This window comes from Rutilus rutilus (assembly GCF_951802725.1).
Source record: "Rutilus rutilus genome assembly, chromosome: 14".
In the NCBI taxonomy this organism is placed as follows: domain Eukaryota; kingdom Metazoa; phylum Chordata; class Actinopteri; order Cypriniformes; family Leuciscidae; genus Rutilus; species Rutilus rutilus.
Genome location: NC_140219.1, coordinates 35,246,935 through 35,269,379, shown reverse-complemented (window position 1 = coordinate 35,269,379; position 22,445 = coordinate 35,246,935). Strand labels below are relative to the sequence as shown.

General features: G+C 38.0%; 2 protein-coding genes across 2 annotated transcripts in view; one reads left to right on the top strand and one right to left on the bottom strand.

The window, feature by feature from the left end:
- Window positions 1-7,459, bottom strand: part of ergic1 (endoplasmic reticulum-golgi intermediate compartment 1) — a 30,385-nt gene extending 22,926 nt beyond the window's left edge. The window contains exon 1 of the mRNA XM_084429551.1: window positions 7,290-7,459. Within this exon, the coding sequence (XP_084285677.1) occupies window positions 7,290-7,309 (20 nt within the window). The 5' untranslated portion in view covers window positions 7,310-7,459. The remainder of the gene's footprint in view (window positions 1-7,289) is intronic.
- Window positions 7,460-12,768: 5,309 nt separating this feature from the next.
- On the top strand, window positions 12,769-16,563 carry dusp1 (dual specificity phosphatase 1). Its single transcript, XM_084430466.1, has 4 exons — window positions 12,769-13,377; window positions 14,027-14,166; window positions 14,260-14,479; window positions 15,530-16,563. Exons 1-4 carry the CDS (start codon window positions 12,975-12,977, stop codon window positions 15,871-15,873), a joined length of 1,107 nt encoding a protein of 368 aa, XP_084286592.1. The 5' UTR covers window positions 12,769-12,974; the 3' UTR covers window positions 15,874-16,563.
- Window positions 16,564-22,445: the final 5,882 nt, after the last annotated feature.

Here is a 22,445-nt window from a genome sequence, read left to right as displayed (position 1 = left end):
GCATCTTTTTGGTCGCTCGCTTCTTTCAAAGTTAGTGGTTTTTTGGGGGTTTTTTTAAGTAATGAGAATGACATCACTAAATAAAGTAAAATAAAGTTGGTCAGGATGAATTTTGGCATGTTTGAAGTTTAAAGCAGGTTTAGCTTTTTAAGCAGGCTTAAAGTTTTTACAGTCTTTTAGAAAAACAAGCCATGAATTAGCAAATCGCTAACATGTTTTAGCCAGTACATGGCAGATACATATTAAACAATATAGCTGTAAGCAGCAATTATCGGGGCCAAAGCGCAAAGAAGAAAAGACAAGACATCCCTGGGAGTGTTAGATCAACTGCAACAACGAGCAATTGAAGACATTTAAAGATGATTTTAGGCAAAATGGCTGACAAATTAAATATACAGTAACTAATAATATGATTTAATGGTGGCACATATACTGAGTTTCGCTATGGATCACCAACGCATTCGTAAAGTATAGCATTTTATATCATAATACTGTATTTTAGTTAATGGCACTTTCATGTTTTGTTCTATTATAGCGCCAACAAGAGACACAATCCCACCATGTTGTATGTGTCCTCAGAGTGAGCCCATACATGTGTGTGGCAGATTTTGGGAAAATATCTCATTTTGTTTTGGAGTTATAGACGTTTACATCTACGAGAACATCGAAAAATTGCCCATGGACAAATATTTGTACATTTTTTTGCCACATACTCTAAAATTTTTGACATTTGGCCATTACTATATATAGCCAACTACCTGTTTTCAATTTTCCTATGGTGGTTTCGCAGATGGGAAAATTGGATATAATTCGACTCGGCATGTCGCTCCGAATCTAACGAAACCATTATGATTTTTGGACAAAATGTTCAGAAGTTATATGCAAAAAATTCCATGTTTCTCCAGACCAGTAGGTGGCACTGCGCCGAAACACAGCATGTAACCTCAGGTCGTGCTTATGATGACATGTACCAATTTTGGTCTGAATACAATAAAGCGTTGCGGACGTAACTCTGGGCTAGTTGCTAGGCTTTGCTAATGACGGACGTATGGATAGATAGATCATTTTAGTGAAATATGACTATAAAAATTGTTCTTTTGATTCACCCAGAAAAATGAATCAATAATGAATCAATATATGATATTTGTAATCCTATTAAATAAGGAACACAGCCACTGCACAGCTGTCAAAGTCATGATGTTTATTAACGGAAAAGAATCAACCCTCGGTTCGTTTCAGACGACGCCGGGAACGAAGCAGCGCACAGTCGAAGCGTAACATTAAACCCCCCTCAGGAATGTGTTCAATCCCTGACTTTTTAAGGAGCTCACAAACAAAGCCAAACTATCCAGCTCAAAGTGTCTTGTGCCCTTTTTGGGCTCTGAAACCTTCACGGCTACATCAGCGCTCGGCTCCAACCCCCCAAAACACTTACATCTGTGAATATTTCTGAGCATTTCTCGCAGTGAAACGACCCAAGCTGACGCAATGCGGGAGGGGGAGACTTCCTCTCGACTACACACACACACACACGGTTCACAGTGTTCTGAGAGAAGAGCTCACAGGATGTTGAAGGCAACTAACCCTATTGTGTGAAACCCAGAAGGACACGCTGTTCTTAAACTGCACTGACGTCTGTGAAAGACCTGCATTGGTGCAAGAGACCGAGGAATAAACAGAGGCCCCGAAGTTAAGACTTTCTCCACCAAACACCACAGAAGTGACAGCTTTATCACTACACATCCATCATTCAGATCAGCCTAACAACAACATCTCTCACCATCTAAGGAAATGCATCATTATCACTGTCAGATGGTTTATACCGCTTATACCAGTACAAAAGATTATCATCATGACAATTCTTAACCATTTTATGGCTGATTCATATGAATTTGTACTCCTTTGTAAGTTTTCGAACAATCTGCTCATGCCTTAAAGGTGCAGTGTGTAATATTTAGGAGGATCTGTTGACAGGAATGCAATTTCATATACATAACTGTGTTTTCAGTGGTGTGTAAAGAGACCTTACATAATGACCTTAGAATGAGGCATTTCTCTCTACACACACCGCGGGTTCGCTTACATCAACATGTTTCTACGGTGGCCCTGAGCGGACAAACACGTTTCGTCACTGTGTTGGTCTTCGTGCAAAGAAGCTAGCGAATAAAACACTGGCACAATAATGAACAAGTAACAATAATATTCACAATAACATATCGTTTTACTGAATAATTTAGTAAACATAATTTCTTAATCTTTGTAAAGAAACCTCATTGCTGAACTGGCTACTCTCTGCTGTCTCAGACGACGACAACATCACTTCCTGTCGGCCACCGTAACTTCTGTTGGGTGCAATTCACAACCTCACCACTAGGGCTGCTAAACATCACACACAGCACCTTTAATAGCCACGTTTCTATTAGGAAAGTGGAATCTAATGGTGTGAAAATGTTTTTCCAATGGAAACACGTTAATTTTGCAAAAACTTGCCATATATCGCAAAGAAGTTTTTCCGCTCACATGAGGCGGTTTTTCAGGCAATTCGAAAAAGGAGTATTTATCAAAACTGAAATGGAAACAGTTTTTTCTCATTTACAGGTCACCTGGTGTCTGAAAAGTCACATGATCATTCTTTAAAGGCGGCGCGGTGTGTTTGGACAGAAAGACGAGACAGATTTCTTTATCAAACTCATAAAAGACTAAAGTATCTCGGGAATACTGGATTCTAAACAACAGAGAAATGCCACAGTTTATCAAGAGCTTGAAGCAGAAATGAGGGAGAATCACCCAGAAACTCCTCATATGAGCCGCTCTCAGGCTTTCCTTGCCATTAATGTTGAATAACACGCATACGTCTCCTTCCATTAGCAATAATGGCTAGTGTGGTGGTGGCTGAGAGATACGTAAACCTACTAACATCCGTCGCCATGATGTATGGAATGATTTGTCGTCATTGCGCAAGAGTTTTTTAGCGACATTTAGAAAATATCGCTAAAATGTAACGGAAACGCGGCTAGTGACATCATGTTTAGTGCTGGACCTTCACTTTTTTTTCTACATTTCTGTATGAGTCACATTTCACATCATTCAAAAACACCTCGTCATAAAAGATTTTTTCACAGTGATGCCATAGAAGAACCACCCTTCACTGATCAGGCCCTAAAATAACCTTTTTTTTTTCTTAGTGTGAAGAATATTTTAATAATCTAAAGAACTTTTTTCCACTATAATGAGTCTTTAGTGCAAATGAAAGATCCCTGGATGTTAAAGATTCTTCACGGAAACATAAGCCACTTTACCACCGTCGAGTCAAACCGAACTCACTGCTCAAGACAGTTTATAAGAATGATTTGTAACCGAACCAATAAGCTCAAGTGGAAATTAGGGTTGGGTATCGTTTAAATTTTCAATTATAATTCCAATGAGGTAAAAAAAAAAAACTTGAATATCATTTACATTTATTCTAAATCTTACTCTAAACATTTAATTGTAGCTGAATATCATGAACACAAATCAACAGGCTAAAGAACACTTACACAAGGAACTTTTGCCTACAGTTTACAAATACCATCACAAAAAACTACTAGCCTAACTAATACAAACTTCAAGCATTATCAAAAACAAGTAAACACTCAAAAAATTACCAATCAAATAAATACAACTGAACAAAGATTCGATTGAAATAAACAGCGTTTTCAGAAACTGTAGTCAAATGTAAAAAAACAGGCCACTTTATAAATAAAATATCCATTACAAATATAATTACAAAAGTTATTCAGTCAAGAACAGTTTCCTTGTGTTGTTTGATTACTGTTATCATAGAGACGACAGCAGGTTTATTAGGCTGCTGTCACTTTAAGAGCCAATATACTGATACACATGCGTTTACGTGCACTTAAGACATAACCCACTTTGTTTACAGGGATATTTTGACATATTTTTGCCTGTATTTGTCCATTCACGTGCAAAAAGACAACTCGGTTCAGTCTCGCGCACTTCACAGTGTGTGCATGCTCTGAGAAAACAGCGTGCGCTTGAAAATCATATTAAAATGCATACAAAGACAAAATGCATTCAAAAGGAATCAATAAGAGGAATTGAAATTTTACTTTTATAACTAATATCTGATTCCCAACCCTAGTGTAAATATAACCGGAAGCGTTTGTTAGGCTATAACTGCAATAGATGCCAGTGAAGAACCTTTACTTTCAAGAGTGTACAAAACCCTTTCAGTCTACAAACATGTTCATCTTCTCTTCACTTGTATAGCAGTGAAACGAGTCTGGCGTCTTGGATTCCCTCCGGATCTCCACACAGCTGCACAGTTCAGAGAAGCGTTGCACAACAGGAGGAACTTTTACATGTTCCCCCGAGGCTCGGATATACCCACAGCTGCTCTGAGAGGCCATAACACACGTGTTATCACACAACCAAAATATGTGCCAAAATATTATTACTACAAGGTGGGAAAGCAGGAATACGTGTGCAGCATCCATGCGTTTATGAAAGCATCCCAGGATGAAGAGGACGCTAAGCGGACATGTTTTAAAGGGGCCATCGGACATGTTTTAAAGGGGCCAGATTATATCGGGAACATATCGCAATATAAAAATGCAACAATATGTATCGTGGATAGTGACAATATGTATTGTGTGTAGTTCACCCAAAATAAAAATTACTGTGTGAGAAAACATTCAAGTTTTCAGAGTTTTAGTGTCAGCACTACATTAAACTACTGTATATAATGTTGAATATAATGTATAATAATGCGCTGGGGGAATATGTGTGTGTCCTGATAATGCCAGATGTCTGATGTTACCAGTAAAAGTGGCCGACATTATATTAAATATATCTAGTCAGTGAAAGAGTTCAAGCATATTCATCTACAATAATTCAGTGTTTTCATCTTCAGAATCATGAATATTGTTATTCTGGCGTCTCTATTGTCCTGTGCTTTGGGTTTCAGCACCAAGACCAAGAATATTCACTCACACACACTAAATTTAGCATTTTAATCAACAGTTAATTTTTTTTTATACCGTTTATCATATGCATTAATATCGCATCGTGAGTTCAGCATCGTGATATGTATCGAATCGTGACATGAGGGTCTCGTTACACCCCTAATATTTTAGACAGAATTATTGCGCATCATCTGTTTAACGATTCATCAATGATCAAATGCGCTTGGACAGTTGTCGTGTTGTGAGGTCAGCTGACAGGAACGAGCTGTGGTAAAGTGTGTGTTACACCGCAGGTGGTTTATGAGTGTATTCTCAGGCAAACACCACCACTCTCTGCGTGTGTCTAAAGAGGAAGCCATGCACGCTGACGGTTTACTTCAGGCCTCGTCACTTTCATTATCCTACAGATGAGCTAAAAGGAGGCGTGACTGTAAACAAGGTTGTGTCGTCGCCGTAGCAACCGATATTCAAGAGTTATGGCGCAATATTACGACACTCGCAGTCCTACATCTGCACATGCCCTGTGTGATTGTTCTTCACAGCCAAACACAACAACGCTGGATGTTCAGAGATACAAATAACAACTGTCTAAATAGCCTAGGAGAAACAAACATGTCGAAACTTTCCCACCGCCTTAGAAAGTCCAGATACATGAAACTTAATCCATTAATCCAGAATCTGTCTACGTCATATCACAATCTCAAGACAAACCAGGTCATTAGGATGATGGACTATTTTTATATTTACTAGATTTGAGGAACATATGAATAATAAATTACACACGTTATTACACATTAAAAATGCTAAATGAAAAGCATTTGGATCATATTACAGCTCCTGACAATTTCTTTTTTATTAAACTAGTTTCCTCATATCTTGACTTATGTAATATGTGAAATATGTGACGTATAATAATTACAGATAAATTTAACTTGGACTACTGTCAAATCGATTCAACGCAATTAATCACATCTAAAATAAAAGTTTGTAAATATATATTTGGTGTATATATATATATACATATACTGACGTTGACCAAGGCTGCATTTATTTGATTGATATACAAATAAACAGTAATATTGTGAAATATTATTGTAATGTAAATCATCTGTTTTCTATGTGAATATACAGTAAAGTGTAATTTATTCCTGTGATCAAAGCTGAATGTTCAGCATCATTACTCCAGTCTTCAGTGTCACATGATCCTTCAGAAATCACTCTAATATGATGATTTGATGCTCAAGAAACATTTATGATTATTATCAGTGTTGAAAACAGTTTTTTACATTTTTATTTCATGATGCTATGATGAATAGAAAGTTATTTATCTGAAATCTAAAGCTTTTGTAACATTAAACACGACCGTTCAAGAGTTTGGGGTCAGTAAGAATTATTATTTTATTTTTGGGGGAAATAAATAAAATAAATCAATACTTTTATTCATCAAGGATGAGTTAAACGGATCAAAAGTTACAGTAAAGACATTTATAATGTTAGAATATACTCTATTTTAAATAAATGCTGTTCTTTTGAACTTTCTATTCATCAAAGAATTCTGAATTAAAATAAAAAAAAACTGTTTTCAACATTGATAATAATAATGAATGTTTCTTGAGCATCAAATCATCATATTAGAGTGATTTCTGAAGGATCATGTAACACTGATAAATTACACTTTACTGTATATCCACATAGAAAACAGCTGTTGATCAAATAAATGCAGACTTGGTGAGCCAAAGGAAACAAAAAAATTGAATGGTGGTTTGTATAGCAGCAGAATTACATTTAATCATTTATCAGAATGATGTATGAATGCCATTTTCAGATGTTGTGGGTCCTGTTTTGTATTTGCATAATTATACAGTCAGTGTGTGACCAGTATGAACAGGAATTAGTGAGCTTACAATAACAAAGCAACAGTTGTAAGTCAAACAAGCACCATTAATGGTTTATAAATGTGATGTCTAATGGAAAAAATGACATGAACTTAGCTTGGAAATACACTTTGATGTGTTTGTGAAGACTTTTACAACTTCATCAAATACCAAAAGACTGCAGACAGATTTCCATAGATAGTTATTATCAAGAACATTTATACAGAAATAAGAAAGTGTTTTCCCGTGGAACTACTGGCTGTGTCTTACAAACCTAGTGTGCTGCCTATCTAGACATAATTCCAGTGCATTACAGACTCGCTCGCTTTAAAAACACACTGTCTAAGTAGGTTTTGCTCGTTCGGTTTGAAACACCACCGCTGTGTCTAGTGTGGACGTGTTTGATTCATGCATTAGAGGAAAAGACGAGTCGCTTCAAACCTCTACTCACCTCCGCACATCGAAAGTCATTGTGACTGCGCGATTAAAACCAAGTGTGTTATATTATAATTATGTATTATACACTCTTGAAGTGTTTAAAAATAAACGACACAAGTAGTAAAGTGGCTACTTCAGACTCTTCCTTCAATCCTGCCGGCTGTTCAAACCGGATGTGACATCCGCTTAGGACGCTTTGCACAATCCTATTGGTCGAAAGGGAGCGAGCGGCGTGATTCTGTTTCCGGTTTAGAAATAAGTTGTGGTGTGCAAATTTAACGCGTTACCCATGGAGACAAGAGTTCAAACCGCTTTTGCTTCCGCTTATGTGGTCCAACAGTCAAACACTGTTTCTACAACAACAACAAAACCGTACATCTGACGCTGATGTTCTTTCTCTTTCAGAGAACCTTCTGGAATGTTCTGGAAATCTGCTTAACTTGACTTAAAATCTGTTCTTCATCTCTTGTAATAATAACCATGAGGCTTAGAAAATAAGTCAGTTTTATATTACCAAAACAAGTGGTTTAACAACTGTGGCCATGAACCGGCAGGAGTATTGAAGGCAATCATTTTTCACAACAGGCTGAAACTCAGCAGAAGTTGTGACATATACAATATGACAGCAATTCCAGACACACATTTGAGAAAGGAAACAGAGCACTGACTAATGTACAGTTAGGGTTATCCCAACATTACACATGAAAGTGGAAATATTGGAAATTAATATGTGTGCCATTTATACATCTTGTGTTTTATACCTCAATTTTGAGGTATTCTCATCACAAGCAATGATTTTTTCAATTGACCAACAACTTTTTGTTTGTCGTTAATAGATATGTATTTTATAGATATTACACTCACTTCAAGCCAATGACAGCCTTACCACCAATCAGAATCGAGTATGAGGGTCTAAAATTAATACTTGCCAAGCGCCAAATTGGAGTTGGCAAGTATATGAAACAGTCACTCGCCGGTTGGCTGGTAATATTTTTATGAATCCTAACAATGCATGAACATGAACAAACTTGAACGACACTCGGGACAGTTGACGGGCCAGCGCTGCATCATCACGAAAGTTTAAGTCTTGCCAATTTAAATATTCAAGCATCCGAAGTGCTCGCACAGAAAGCTGCGTCTCAGACAGCTCACGAATACTACACTGAGCTCTTTCACGTCTTGTGCTTGAGCGACAAATTCACACAAAATCATGTCAGAGCACATAGTAAACATAGTCGGTTATGTCTTAAGGGAACGTAAACAGTTGAGGAAGTAAACGCGTGTATCAGTGTATTAGATCTGTGCATTCACTCTTAAAGTGACAGCAGCCTAATATTCCTGCTGATGTCTGAGTTTATAATGTTAATCAAACAACAAAGACAAAAGAGAAAATAATCACTCACTGCTCTTGACTGAATAACTTTATTAGCTTTAATAAGAATGTTTAATTTATACAGTAAAGAGTATAGTGTTATTTTACATTTACTTACGTTATTACATTTCTGTACCTGAAAACTACTGACAGACCTACCTGAAAAACCTGAAAAGTATTAGTTATTTAATTTGTATCTTTCAGGGTTTCCGCGGGGCATTTAAAAGCATTACAAATCTGAATATATTTGAATATAGCCAATATAATTAATCATTTTTATTTTGCTGTTGCGGAACCGGTTAGGTATTGCTTGCGGCCGGAGCCGGAGCAGAATTGCCGTGACGCGAAGATGACGCGGGTCATTTTGAACAGCAGGAACAACAGGAATAAAACTAGACCAGAAAAACGGGAAAGTGAAAATTCCAGCAGAAGTGGCTGGAAGACAAACAATTTAAGACATGGTTGCATCCCGTTGGTGGTCAAAATAAAGAAGGATTTTGCAGCGTTTGTAAAAAGGTATTTAAGTTGGGTAGCTGCAATGGGAATCAACGCCGTAAAATCTCATATGCAGTCTGACTATAATATATATTAGGGCTGTCAACATTAACGCGTTAACGCATGCGATTCTTTTTTTTTTTTTTTTAACGCGTATTTAACGCAAAACGCAGCATCCGTTAATTTTTGTCATCCTTTGGGTAGCGTTACATTTTATGATCCCGCTCTTATTAATGCAAATACTTTTAAGCACGCTGCCTGTGAATGTCCTGTCTAGGTTAGGGTTAGGGTTTGACACACACACACACAGAGAGAGAGAGATAAAGACGTGCGCCAGTATCGTGCGCACAGACAGCGCGCCAGAAAACGGTTCTCTTTCGCGCTTGAACGAACAATAACACACACAATTATGCCAAAATGTCTGTTTTGTGGAGTATCCTCATAACGTAAGAGCAGTCTTAAATGAGTGGAATAAAGTCTTAAATGAATGTAAAGAGTGTGTGAGAGAATGAGGTGTGTGTGAGGTGTCATACAGCAGCGGCTGCTCTTAAAGGGACAGCAGCCGATAAAGCTTTCTGTCAGGAAACAGAGAGAATTACTCAATGCTCCTCACTTAATCACTTTTGTTGCTTTAATAAGGATTAGTCTATATTTCATTTATAATTTATGCCGTGCAGACTGTTTGATAACTTTATTCAATTTCTGTATACGTCCTGCCTGTTAGACAGGTAAATATGACATTTATTATAGGTTTATGTGAGGATTGTAAAAAAAAATGTAAGCCATATGTAAAAATTTGTATCAGTGAGACTGGCCTTTATGTTGTCTCTACATTCATTTGTAGATTAAATGTGAAATTATTACATTATAAAATAAATAAACTCATATAAACCTATAAAAATGTAAGTGTTTTTAATTGCGATTAATCACAGAAAAAAATGTGTGATTAATCGAGTTAATTGTTTTAATCGATTGACAGCACTAATATATATATATCTTTGGTTAGTAATGGGTCGTATATGGCATTAAACGTAATAAAAAAAGGCATTCAAAAGTATTAAATTTAATTTGAAGATACCTGCAGAAACCCTGATCTTTGTTATATTGTATTTATTTGTGTTTTTGATTGTAATTTGAATATTTGTTCTTATTTAATTACTGACTTTCTACTTCTGTACGTCTACTTATTTACTTCTTGTCTTTAATAATGTTTTACATTTATATTAGTTAGTTTTAGCTGTGGTATTGGAAATTGGAAGAGACAATTTTTGTTGTCATTACTGTCTGTTTTTGACAGTTTCATGGCCAGTAAAAATGATTTATAGCAGGTAAATTTTCACCAGCCATTGGCAGGTGTGGCAGAAAGCTAGTTTTAGACCCTGTGCATATATTTACAGTATTTACCCCGTGGTTTTTGAATGATGAGATCCTTGAATCGTGTAGTGTTTCACTATGTCATATCTGGGCACATTCTAGAAGTTTCATCTGCCAGACATACAGAATCTGCAAAAATGTCCGACTTATGGTTAAAGCAAACGAACATGCAAGTATTTTCCCATGGTGCCCGGAGACAGCTCTGTCCGTAAATGTGATGACATTGTATACATTTGCTACACCAAGGAAATGCCTCATTCATCACACTCTTTCACTTCCCTTTCTAACAAACAGAACATGCAAATGTGACGAATCACTGAAATGTGTGTTTTATATCATTTTTTGCATGTTTAGCCTGGTTTTGAGATTTGTGCTTCACGTTTATATTTTGATTAATTCAGCATCATTCTGTCTTGTTTATTTGTGCTTTGTCTTTTTGTGGCCAGTCGTAAATACAAATGCAGATTTTTTTGGAATGTACTTTTATCATTTTCAGCCTTAGATATAATTTTTTACAAATAATTGATTGTGTAGCCGAGTAATGCATATAACAGGACATGTTATTAAGTGCCATTCTTTCTCACACATGCAGTTCACAGTGTTCTTCTTCAGTCTCAACTTTTCTCTGCATGCTGACTCATCCGTGTTTTAACAGTAAAACTTGTTTCTTACTACTTTTTTTCTGTATGACAACCCAAGAAATGATTTGGAGAGGAAACCTCCAAGAGTCCTGACTCAAGTTTCAGAAATGCAATCCTGACGTCATGACCCACATATGTAACTAACTTGTGAGCCTGTCACATTAAAATATTATCAAATGACATTTCTAGAAGGATCACAAAACATCTTTGGGCATTTTTCCCTGCTAGAAGTATTAGAAATAAATGTAAGACCAATAAATACATAAATAAATAACCTTTTGTAAACTGTAATGTTTGATTTCATATTAAGTAACAGCTGTGACAAATTAATTCTTTTTATAAATAAAACCTTAGGAGTGATATACAAGTATTTGATTTGCATGGGAAAAAAAGTCTTAATTAATTGCTTCCAGTCAACAAACACCACACTAAAAAATATAATATAAAATATAATACATATAAATATAAAACATTTTCCCTCTCTATTCCACTGTTGTGAGGAAAACCAGAAATACAAACCATCAAATTACAGAGAAAAAAACAACTTGGTTGGCAAATACATTTATTTGTGAGTCTGTGACAACGGAAGTAGCGGCAAACAAGTTATCAATAGGCTAAATCTTTGACTTTTAGGCCAAAATATGTGTATTGTCTTAATAATATAGATCTCTCACACCACGACCTCATCCATATACACCTGAGCCTGGTTTGTTTTTCAATGGAAATTTACCAGACCTCAAGTTTCTATACAGTGATTAACTTTTATGGTTTCCCTTTGCTCTCGCGGCATTGCACACCATGTTCTCCTGTACAATAAAAACAAAGTATAAACTTTTATGAGTACAATGACAGGTTCACTAATGATCTTGTTATTCATCTGAACTGAAGAGGAAAGTTTTTGATACTGTTAAATTACAACAATAATATCATGGAAAAATTCTAAACATTTCTTCCTTTTTGACAACTGTCAGTGTAATTTCATACATGGTGAGATGATCATATTAGTTATAGCCTGCGTAGTAGCCTATATAAATATAACGAGATAAAAATGAGTTTGATTAGAATTATACTTAGTCATGCTTTCCACCAGAGAAACACAATATGATCTCAAACATTTTTCATCATTGATATTGGTATAGTGTGAATACTAGCATAGCTTATATTCGACATGTTCATAATCATTTGTTATTAAAAAGCAGCATTCATTTTTTTTTTTTTTTTTTTTTTAACCTGTATATGTGTAGTATATATTTAAAATGACATAGCGATAAAAGGTAAAGCCATTTGGGACACAATTTAAAACAAAATCATTGACAAACAGTTAAAAAGTGGAACTGGCACGAGAGGGAACTACTAAATCTGCCAATACCGCGACCTTGGCCAATGCTGATAATGACTAACATCGGCCTGGCTGAGAAATAGGTCGAAGATCAACTATTTAACACTCAAAACCCACAAAAACAACAAAACAACATTAATAATCATCATCATATTAACTACTAACACTCAAACTCGGATACTGGAGTGGATTAGCAGTGTGTTTCGGTTTGTTAGAGGTCGACTGGCTCTGACAGGATCAGATAAACGCACTGACGTACGTGCGAACTCACTCGGGCCGCGAGCCAAGAGGGGCGGAGCCTCTGACGCCACGCCCCTCGTCGACGGGAGCGAGCGCAATATATAACCGTCGCTCAGCGCCTTTCAAATCAGAACAAGAACACGGAGAAACAACTGTGAGTTTTCCCCTTGAGAACCACGACTTCAAGGGACTATAAATCTCGATCAAAGGACTTTAAAGAGCGAATTTTATCGCTGTATGTATTCAGAGCTATCGTTGTTCTCTACTATGGTCATCATGGAAGTGTCCACCATCGACTCGGCCTCGCTTCGGGACCTGCTGGAGGGCGATGATGACCCGGACTGTCTGGTTCTGGACTGCCGCTCGTTCTTCTCCTTCAGCTCGTCTCATATCTCGGGCTCCAGTAATGTGCGCTTCAGCACTATAGTGCGCCGGAGGGCCCGAGGGGGTCTGGGGCTCGAGCACATCGTGCCCAACGAGGACACCAGGAGCCGGCTTCTGTCCGGGGAATACCAGAGCGTCGTGTTCCTGGATGACCGCAGTCTGGAGATGGGAGAAGTGAAGAAAGACGGGACTTTAATGCTCGCTGTGAACGCGCTCTGTCGCAATCCATGTGGAGCAAGTGTATTCCTCCTTAAAGGTACGAGATTTTCTTCTTTCTTTGCCTACTATAAGTATAATGCTATATTACAGGCTAGGCTACACTCTTTAAAACAAGGGGTGTTCCGGTGCCACACGAGGACCTTCATTATACAGTTCTTAAAGGGACAGTTCACCCAATAATGAAAGAGCTGTCATTTAAGTTACTCGCCCTCAAGTTGTGCCAAACCTGTAAACGTTTACTCATCCTGCCGAACACAAAAGAAGATATCCTGAAGAATGTTTGTAAGTTACCAAACTGTTGTGAGCCACTATTGACTTCCATAGTCCCCCCCCCCCCCCCCATACAATGGAAGTCAATGGCCCATCAACTGCACGATTGCCCTCATCTTTTGTGTTGAGCAGAAGAAAGAAAGTCATACAGGTTTGGATCAACATGATGATGACAGAACTTTAATTTTTGGGTGAACTATCCATTTTTTTCATAGTGGGAAGAACATTTTAATAAACTAAATTGTTCATGTGATGTTTAAAGGTTCTCAATGGAATCATAGATTAAGCAAACCTTTATTTTTAAGAGTGTTTAACCAAGTAATATTCATGTGTTTTTATTTAAAGTTGCGACCAACTGTTTTCTTCAGCTTGTAAATCCCACTTTTACTCAAACAAGCTCTGTTTGCCATTGATAGGTGGATTTGACACGTTTTCCTCCGAGTTTCCTGAAATGTGTACGAAGGCCGTTCCCCCCCAAGGCTTGAGTTTACCTCTGAGCTCCAGCTGCCGTCCCAACACCGCAGATTCCTCCTGCACGACCCCGCTATACGACCAGGTAAACACTACTAACTCGTGTTTAAATAAGCACCTGTGCCGCCGCCTCATCATGATCGAACCAGTCCACTAACTTTCTTGTTTGATTTTTCAGGGTGGCCCTGTGGAAATTTTGCCATTCCTATATTTAGGCAGTGCCTATCACGCCTCCAGAAAAGACATGCTGGACATGTTGGGAATCACGGCCCTCATCAACGTCTCTTCCAACTGTCCCAACCACTTTGAGGACCACTATCAGTACAAGAGTATTCCCGTTGAGGACAACCACAAAGCCAACATCAGCTCCTGGTTCAACGAGGCCATCGAATTTATCGGTGAGTGTCATTTTTCGTCACAAAATAAGGAACAGATGTCACCGCATGACGAGCTCTGGCAGGCAGGCGGACCCAACCCCCATTCCCAATTGAGTTTTTCAAAAGTTCCCTCCAAATCGACCAGCTGTACGTCCTGGGCCTGACAGGCTTACGTCACCCTGTTTAAAGAGGAGCCCCCTTTTCAAATAACACCAGGCCGTGACCTGATCCTTTCATGGGGCAACTGGCTCCGTCTGAATGCCTTGCATCCTTTGTTTAGCCCGAACAAAAGGTAGTGTCTCTGTCGCCCTCCTATCAGATAAGTGCGCTTAGCAGGGGTGCCGAAACCCCCCATTGTGTATTCAGGCCTGTCTAAGGGGGGGGGTGTTTCCCCTCTCACTCGAACCCCTGCCCGCTTTAACTCCCCCGTTTCCTTAATGGGTGCTTGGGAATCAATAAGGCTGGGTTCGTACAAGGTGCTTAAAGTGCTTGAATTAGAAGTCCTGGAAACCCCTTGAAAACAGCCATATTCATGAATAAGCACTTAAAGTGCTTGGCTTATAAAAAAAATAGCCATATTTATGAACAAGTGCTTGAATTATTGAAAGACAATATATACATGTACATATGAAATTAGTGTTTAAGAGTACGTGAATTTTACTTTATGAAAAACCCTTGCAAACAGCGATTTAAAAAATGAGTGTCGCTTTATTTCTATTTATGAAGAGGTACTTAAAAAGTGCTTGATTTTTATTTAAATACAAAATATATGAAATTTAATTTTATCGAAAAAAAAACCACATACAATATTTTCACGCAAAATTAACACCGCAGCCCGTCTAATAAACCCATACGATATTATTTATTGAACAATAATAGCCATTATAAACTTTGTATTTAATATATATATATGATTAAATGCCTTATATCTGTGATTAGAGTTTAAAAAATCCTTAAGATATTGTTTGCTAAGTGCGATCTCCAGAAAGTAGAGCTTGAAAAGTCCTGGGATGTGTTTCACAGTGTCTGTCCTGATGGCGTTTGACCGAAACTCTTCTTTGTTTCCCACAGATTCGGTGCGTAATAAAGGCGGCCGCGTGTTCGTCCACTGCCAGGCGGGGATCTCTCGCTCCGCCACCATCTGCCTGGCCTACCTGATGCGCACCAACCGCGTCCGACTCGAGGAGGCCTTCGAGTTCGTCAAGCAGCGGCGCAGCATCATCTCGCCCAACTTCAGCTTCATGGGCCAGCTCCTGCAGTTCGAGTCCCAGGTGCTGGCGTCCTCCAGCTGCTCCTCGGCCGCGGGAAGCCCCGTGATCGGGAAGAGCAACACCGTGTTCAACTTCCCCGTCCACGCCACGGCCAGTCCTCTCTCGTTCCTGCAGAGCCCCATCACTACCTCGCCCTCCTGCTGACGCTCGCTCAAGAGGAGGATTATTGATACGATCCCTGAGGAGATCTCTCCAGTATTACGGCTCAGGAACGTCTTGCGAACGCTATCGCGCGTGTTGAAGACGAAGCCAAGGCCGTTTTAGTGTTTTAACACGGTGGACTTAAAACCTTTTAAATGTTGATGTGACTCAAACCAAGTGGTCTCTCTTTTAATTGTTTGTGTGTCTTCAACTTTGATCATGATAATCATCAGGATTGTTAGCAGTGAAAGAAGCCCATGTCTCACAGGTTGCTCAGGGATTGTTTTTAATGTTGATGTCGTTACTGTTTTTGTTTCATTTGGCGAGTGTTCTGAGGAGACGGGAAGAAGTCACTGGACTTGAAGGTGCTAATCGTAACGAGTACTTCTTCTTTTTGTGTTTGAACGATGAATGTAGTCGACACGTCTGTGAGGGCTCAGCCTTGAGACGCTTCTTCTCGGATTCAGCGTCTCGTTTGTTTGCCTGTAAACGAACAGAAATACCTCATGTGTCTGTACTGGTGTCAGTCTGCCGAGAGTCCTCCCATAAGCACTACTAACAGGAACGACTCTTACAGGCTGTTTTGATATGTGTGACTATTTATTGACTAAATTAATATATTTCTTATGCTATATTTTTTCATATATTTGTGATACTTGTTGCTGACAAATAAACATTTTTTCATACATGCAATCTTATGTGCAGTGCATTAACTCTTGCAGCGTCACCTCTTGAATACAGTTATTATAGTGATAGTTATTTATACAGCATCATTCATCAAAATCATGGACGCTTCACGATGCGATAATTAAGGAATATAAAACTGAAGCAAATAGCAGGGTTATTTTTGGTGTGTTAGAAAGACATTGTCATTAACATGATGATTTTTTAACGAAACTAAATTTTATAACTAATTCATTATACTTTGGCAGTAATAATCAAAGTAGTAACGCCTTAAAATAAGGTTGAATTTGTTACAATTATGTAAAGTCCCCCTGTAGTCAATAATTTTATCCCTTAAAACTCATCTTTGATCCCCCAAAATGACATTTAAAAAAAAAATTTCCTTGAAAAAAAGTCTTTGTCTTAAAACATCTTGAATGTAACTTGACACTCATTAACATACGCGGTTCTATGAATATGCAAATGAGCCCTGCCTCCACTCACTCACAGCAGGGCTGTGTTCCAGTCCACTTTTAGACACGCACTTGCGCACTTCCCCTCGGGGGAATCCCTGCCGCCATTTTGAAGTGCTTTCCTCTTAAGGGAAGTGGACGAGGGAAGTTTATGTGGACAGACCCTCGTTCCCTCGATTTTGACCGAGGGAGCGAGTCTACTTCATATGTACACTTCAGGCAGCTTCATATACCACAATGCAACACGATTGTGATGGCTTGCGCTACCGCTAACCCGGGCGTCGAGGTCACTTCCGTGATTTGGGAAAAGCCCGTAAAACTCCTTTGCATAACTCACAAGTGTAAGGGAAAAGCTATTTATTTTATTTTTTCCAAAGCGTTGACAACTAAGTGTTAACTAATAATTGTTATAAACTGGTACTACCAACAAAATATTAGTGCATTCCTGGAACTGGGTGTCATTACACTACATCCTTATGCATCACTTTCTGCCAGGACTTTTACGGGCTTTTCCCAAATCACGGAAGTGACCTCGACGTCCGGGTTAGCGGTAGCATGAGCCATCAGGCAAGTGTTATTTAAATAAACTCCTGATGTACTTATAAACTTTCCAAAGCCTCGTTTTATGAGTACTCCCCTAAACCTACACGTCACTGGGGTTATGACTAACCAAGAGCGGTTGTGGTCACGTGTGGTCCGGATAACCGTATAGTACCCCTTTAATTTACCCCACCACAAACAACTCTATGATATATTAATTATTAAAAAAATACAATTAAATTAAACAACTCAAACACACCTATATACATATAGAATACTGCATTAAACAATTTTGTAAGGGAAAAATATAAACAATAAATCAACACCATAGTGGATTCCAAATCAGCCGATTGCAAAGGTTCCGCCAGTAGTGGGCGCTCATGCAACCTAAGCAATGACGTACATCCGAGTGAACGAGTTAGTGAGTGAAGGGCATGACAATTTTGGACTGGAACGCAGCCCAGCTCAGAGATCCACTGGTTGACGATCACACGTTGATCTGATTGGTTACAAGGTAGTTTGTGACGTCAGAAACACCAGCGATTTCAAAGCGTGTGTTTGAGACTGTCTTTGGTTCACTGCAGTTTTAAGGAGGAAATACTCAGCAATGCTGTCGACTTATGAATTTACACATGGTTTGTCTTAAAGCACATTAAAAACACCACATAGACACATAAACAACATTAAAAGCTGGATTTTCACCACCGCTAACAATCAACAATTTTTGTCAATAATGTTAATTTATAAATATGTCATTGTTAATTCACATTTATTCCTAATATATTGTTCATCAGCTTATACTTGAAAAATGTATTAGTATAGTTAACCAAGATTAATAAATACTGTAAAAGAATCATTCACTGTTAAGTTAATGTATAGAAGTACGGCGAATTATTTGCTATGTAACCACAGATAGCTATGCTTTTTTATAAACGCACGTGATATGGCATACAGTTCATTATTTTTCGTCACAACATTTCAGCAATTGATAGTAAAAGCAATGACATTTAGCAAAAAATGTATTATAATTTGTATTCACTTTTATCATTTCGTAATTATAAAAGTGAAATATTAGTATCAGCCAATTGAAAATGTTCAACAATAATGAACAATGCGTCACTGAAAATCAAATATTTCTGTTTGGAAGACTATATTAAACAACAGAAACCGTTTTGGACCCCATTGTGATGTTATTTTATGTTTCCATGTATTTTAGAGTTATTTACTATTTATGGATAGCACTTTGGTCCATTCTAACGGTTTTGAAAGTGCTTTATAAATAAAAGTTGAGATGAGTTAAAATGAGGAGTAAACAAGATATTATTTCAGCACAGATCTGATTGAGAAGAATTAAAACATACATTTCGCACTCTTAATTATAGCCTAAAAGTGAAATATTAGTATCAGCCAAATAAACAAATTCAATAATAACGCACAATGCATCACTGAAAATCAAATATGTTTGGAAGACAGAAACTATATTAAACAACAGAAACCGTTTTGGACCCCATTTACTTGTGCTGTTCACTGATCGGACCACCGTTAATATGAGGAGTAAACCAAATATTTCAGCACAGATCTGATTGAGAGCAAACTAGAGACTGACCCAATACACAAAGTCACTAAAGTGTCATGAACACTTCCCGGGGTCGCTGTGTTTCAGTCTCGGGACAGATGCGCCTTCTGTGCTAAGCAAGGGTCACTGCTAGACAAACACACGCAGCTGACTGCATTGTGTGAGCCCGTGTGAACGTTTCAGATATCGCTGGGAAAATATCTGAACACCCCTCTTCACCCTGAGCCGACCCGTCAGGGCACCCGACCCGTGTGCGCGCGCGCGCGCGTGTGTGTGTGTCGGAATCCGGCTCTGGGAGCGTGTGCGCTGCATGAGGATCAGTGTGTGTGATTGTCCCGGCGCAGGACTCGCTGAAGGCCCGTCGGACAGCAGGAGGGGTGTGACGTGTGAGACTCAGAAAAGCCCTTCACACTCCACAATAGCAGCAGCTGCGAGGCGTTCGGGAAGCGTGTTGGACTGCGGCGACGGGTCGAGCTCACGGTGTTCTGAGCCTCAGCCTTTGTGTCCCGCTCGCTGTGTTTCACAAGCCTCGGTCAGTGGCTTTCATTAACACTGGCAGAGAGACGAGCCTGGAATACAAGATTACACTGCACCAGTGAAGTGGACAAATACTTTTTAAAATGAAAATCTATCTATCTATCTATCTATCTATCTATCTATCTATCTATCTATCTATCTATCTATCTATCTATCTATCTATCTATCTATCTATCTATCTATCTATCTATCTATCTATCTATCTATCTATCTATCTCTGTCTGTCTGTCTGTCTGTCTGTCTATCTATCTATCTATCTATCTATCTATCTATCTATCTATCTATCTATCTATCTATCTATCTATCTATCTATCTACCTCTCTGTCTATCTGTCTGTCTATCTATCTATCTATCTATCTATCTATCTATCTATCTATCTATCTATCTATCTATCTATCTATCTATCTATCTATCTATCTACCTGTCTGTCTGTCTGTCTGTCTATCTATCTATCTATCTATCTATCTATCTATCTATCTATCTATCTATCTATCTATCTACCTGTCTATCTATCTATCTATCTATCTATCTATCTATCTATCTATCTATCTATCTATCTATCTATCTGTCTGTCTGTCTGTCTGTCTGTCTGTCTGTCTGTCTGTCTGTCTGTCTGTCTGTCTGTCTGTCTGTCTATCTATCTATCTATCTATCTATCTATCTACCTACCTACCTGTCTGTCTGTCTGTCTGTCTGTCTATCTGTGTATCTATCTATCTATCTATCTACAGGTATCTACCTATCTATCTATCTATCTATCTATCTATCTATCTATCTATCTGTCTGTCTGTCTGTCTGTCTGTCTATATACCTACCTGTCTATCTATCTATCTATCTATCTATCTATCTATCTATCTATCTATCTATCTATCTATCTATCTATCTATCTATCTATCTATCTACCTGTCTACCTGTCTATCTATCTATCTATCTATCTATCTATCTATCTATCTATCTATCTATCTATCTATCTATCTATCTATCTATCTGTCTGTCTGTCTGTCTACCTACCTATCTATCTATCTATCTATCTATCTATCTATCTATCTATCTATCTATCTATCTATCTATCTATCTATCTATCTATCTATCTATCTATCTATCTGTATAAGGTGATAAGCTGTGGAGTGATTGTGATATGGTCATATACAGGTGATTATGATATGATGGTCATATACAGGTGATTATGATATGATGGTCATATACAGGTGATTGTGATATGGTCATATACAGGTGATTATGATATGGTCATATACAGGTGATTGTGATATGGTCATATACAGGTGATTGTGATATGGTCATATACAGGTGATTATGATATGATGGTCATATACAGGTGATTATGATATGGTCATATACAGGTGATTGTGATATGGTCATATACAGGGAGTGCTGTGAGATGTTGTTTACCAGATCCTGCTGACTTCAGTGGCATATGTTCTCCTCACTGCCAGACTGATCTTTTGTGACTGTGAAGAAAGGAAGGCCTGCTCGTCATCCATCAGAGTTTGGGGGAAGGGGTAGAGAAGCCCTCCTCGAACCTCCCACCTCTGAATAAATCATCAGCACAAACAAACACACACACACACACACACATACACACATTGTTTGATAATTACTGTAGCTCATATGGTTAGTGATAGGAACAACCCAACCCTTAAGGCCCGTTCACACCAGCGATAACTATAAAGATATAGTTCTGAAAAATCATATAAAAGAGTACCAGAGTCCACAACTATCACGATAACAACACAGTAAAACGATTTCGTTGGAATCACTTTCATAATGATTTCTTCCTGAAGGTTGAAAACACCGACAGCCAATCAGAATCCATCCTGCTTTAAAGAGCTGAAATGAAAGACAACACACACAGTAAAAAACGTTGGGGTATTTTTTCATATTGCTATGTTGGGTTAATTTCCAAAAATGTTGGGTAATTTTTTTAATCGTTGGGTGATTTCTAGTAATAGCCCGACTGTTGGGTTAAATATGTTGTATGTACACTTGTGTATATTGAATTTACGTACACAATTATGTATTTTACATTACATTCTAGACTCCCAAATATTTAGTTTGTAATTTAAAAATATATTTGTTGAGACATATTTATTGTTTTATACAAATAAACAATCTGTATTTGAAAACAAAGTGTATTTTATTTATTGAAATAATGTCATAAATGTCATAATATCATAAATAAAAATAAATAACCCAATTGTTGGGTTACTTTTAACCCAACTGGCTTTTAACCCAATGCATTGGGTTAAATTAACCCACAGTTGGGAAGGTGCTACACACCCCATAGTTGGGTTACCCGTTGAGTTATTTTTAACCCAACATTATTAAGTGAGCAGTTACATGTAAGTCGCATGATTGAATAGTCACTATTCATCTCTTTGCGTTGATGTATATTCCTTAAACATGCATGTAAATCGCAAAATGTGTGGTCACCTAACGCACAATGTTTTGTGCCTGTTCCTTAAAGGATGAGTGAATGCCAGACGTGTTGTTTTCATTGAGATCTTTATCCAGCTCTGCTGTTAATCTGTCTGTGTGTGTGTGTGTGTGTGTGTGTGTGTGTGTGTGTCATAATAAAGAGCTTGAGCCGCTGCTCTGACGTCACAGAGGATTCATTTTCATATCATACAATAAGTCTCAAATACATGCAGAGCGAGCAAGATCTTAAAAGACTTTAAAAGCTTGAAAACATGGACATTACAAAACTCATTGTACATCATAATAATAATAAGGTTTATTACTCAACAAAAGGTCAAGATGTAGCCTAG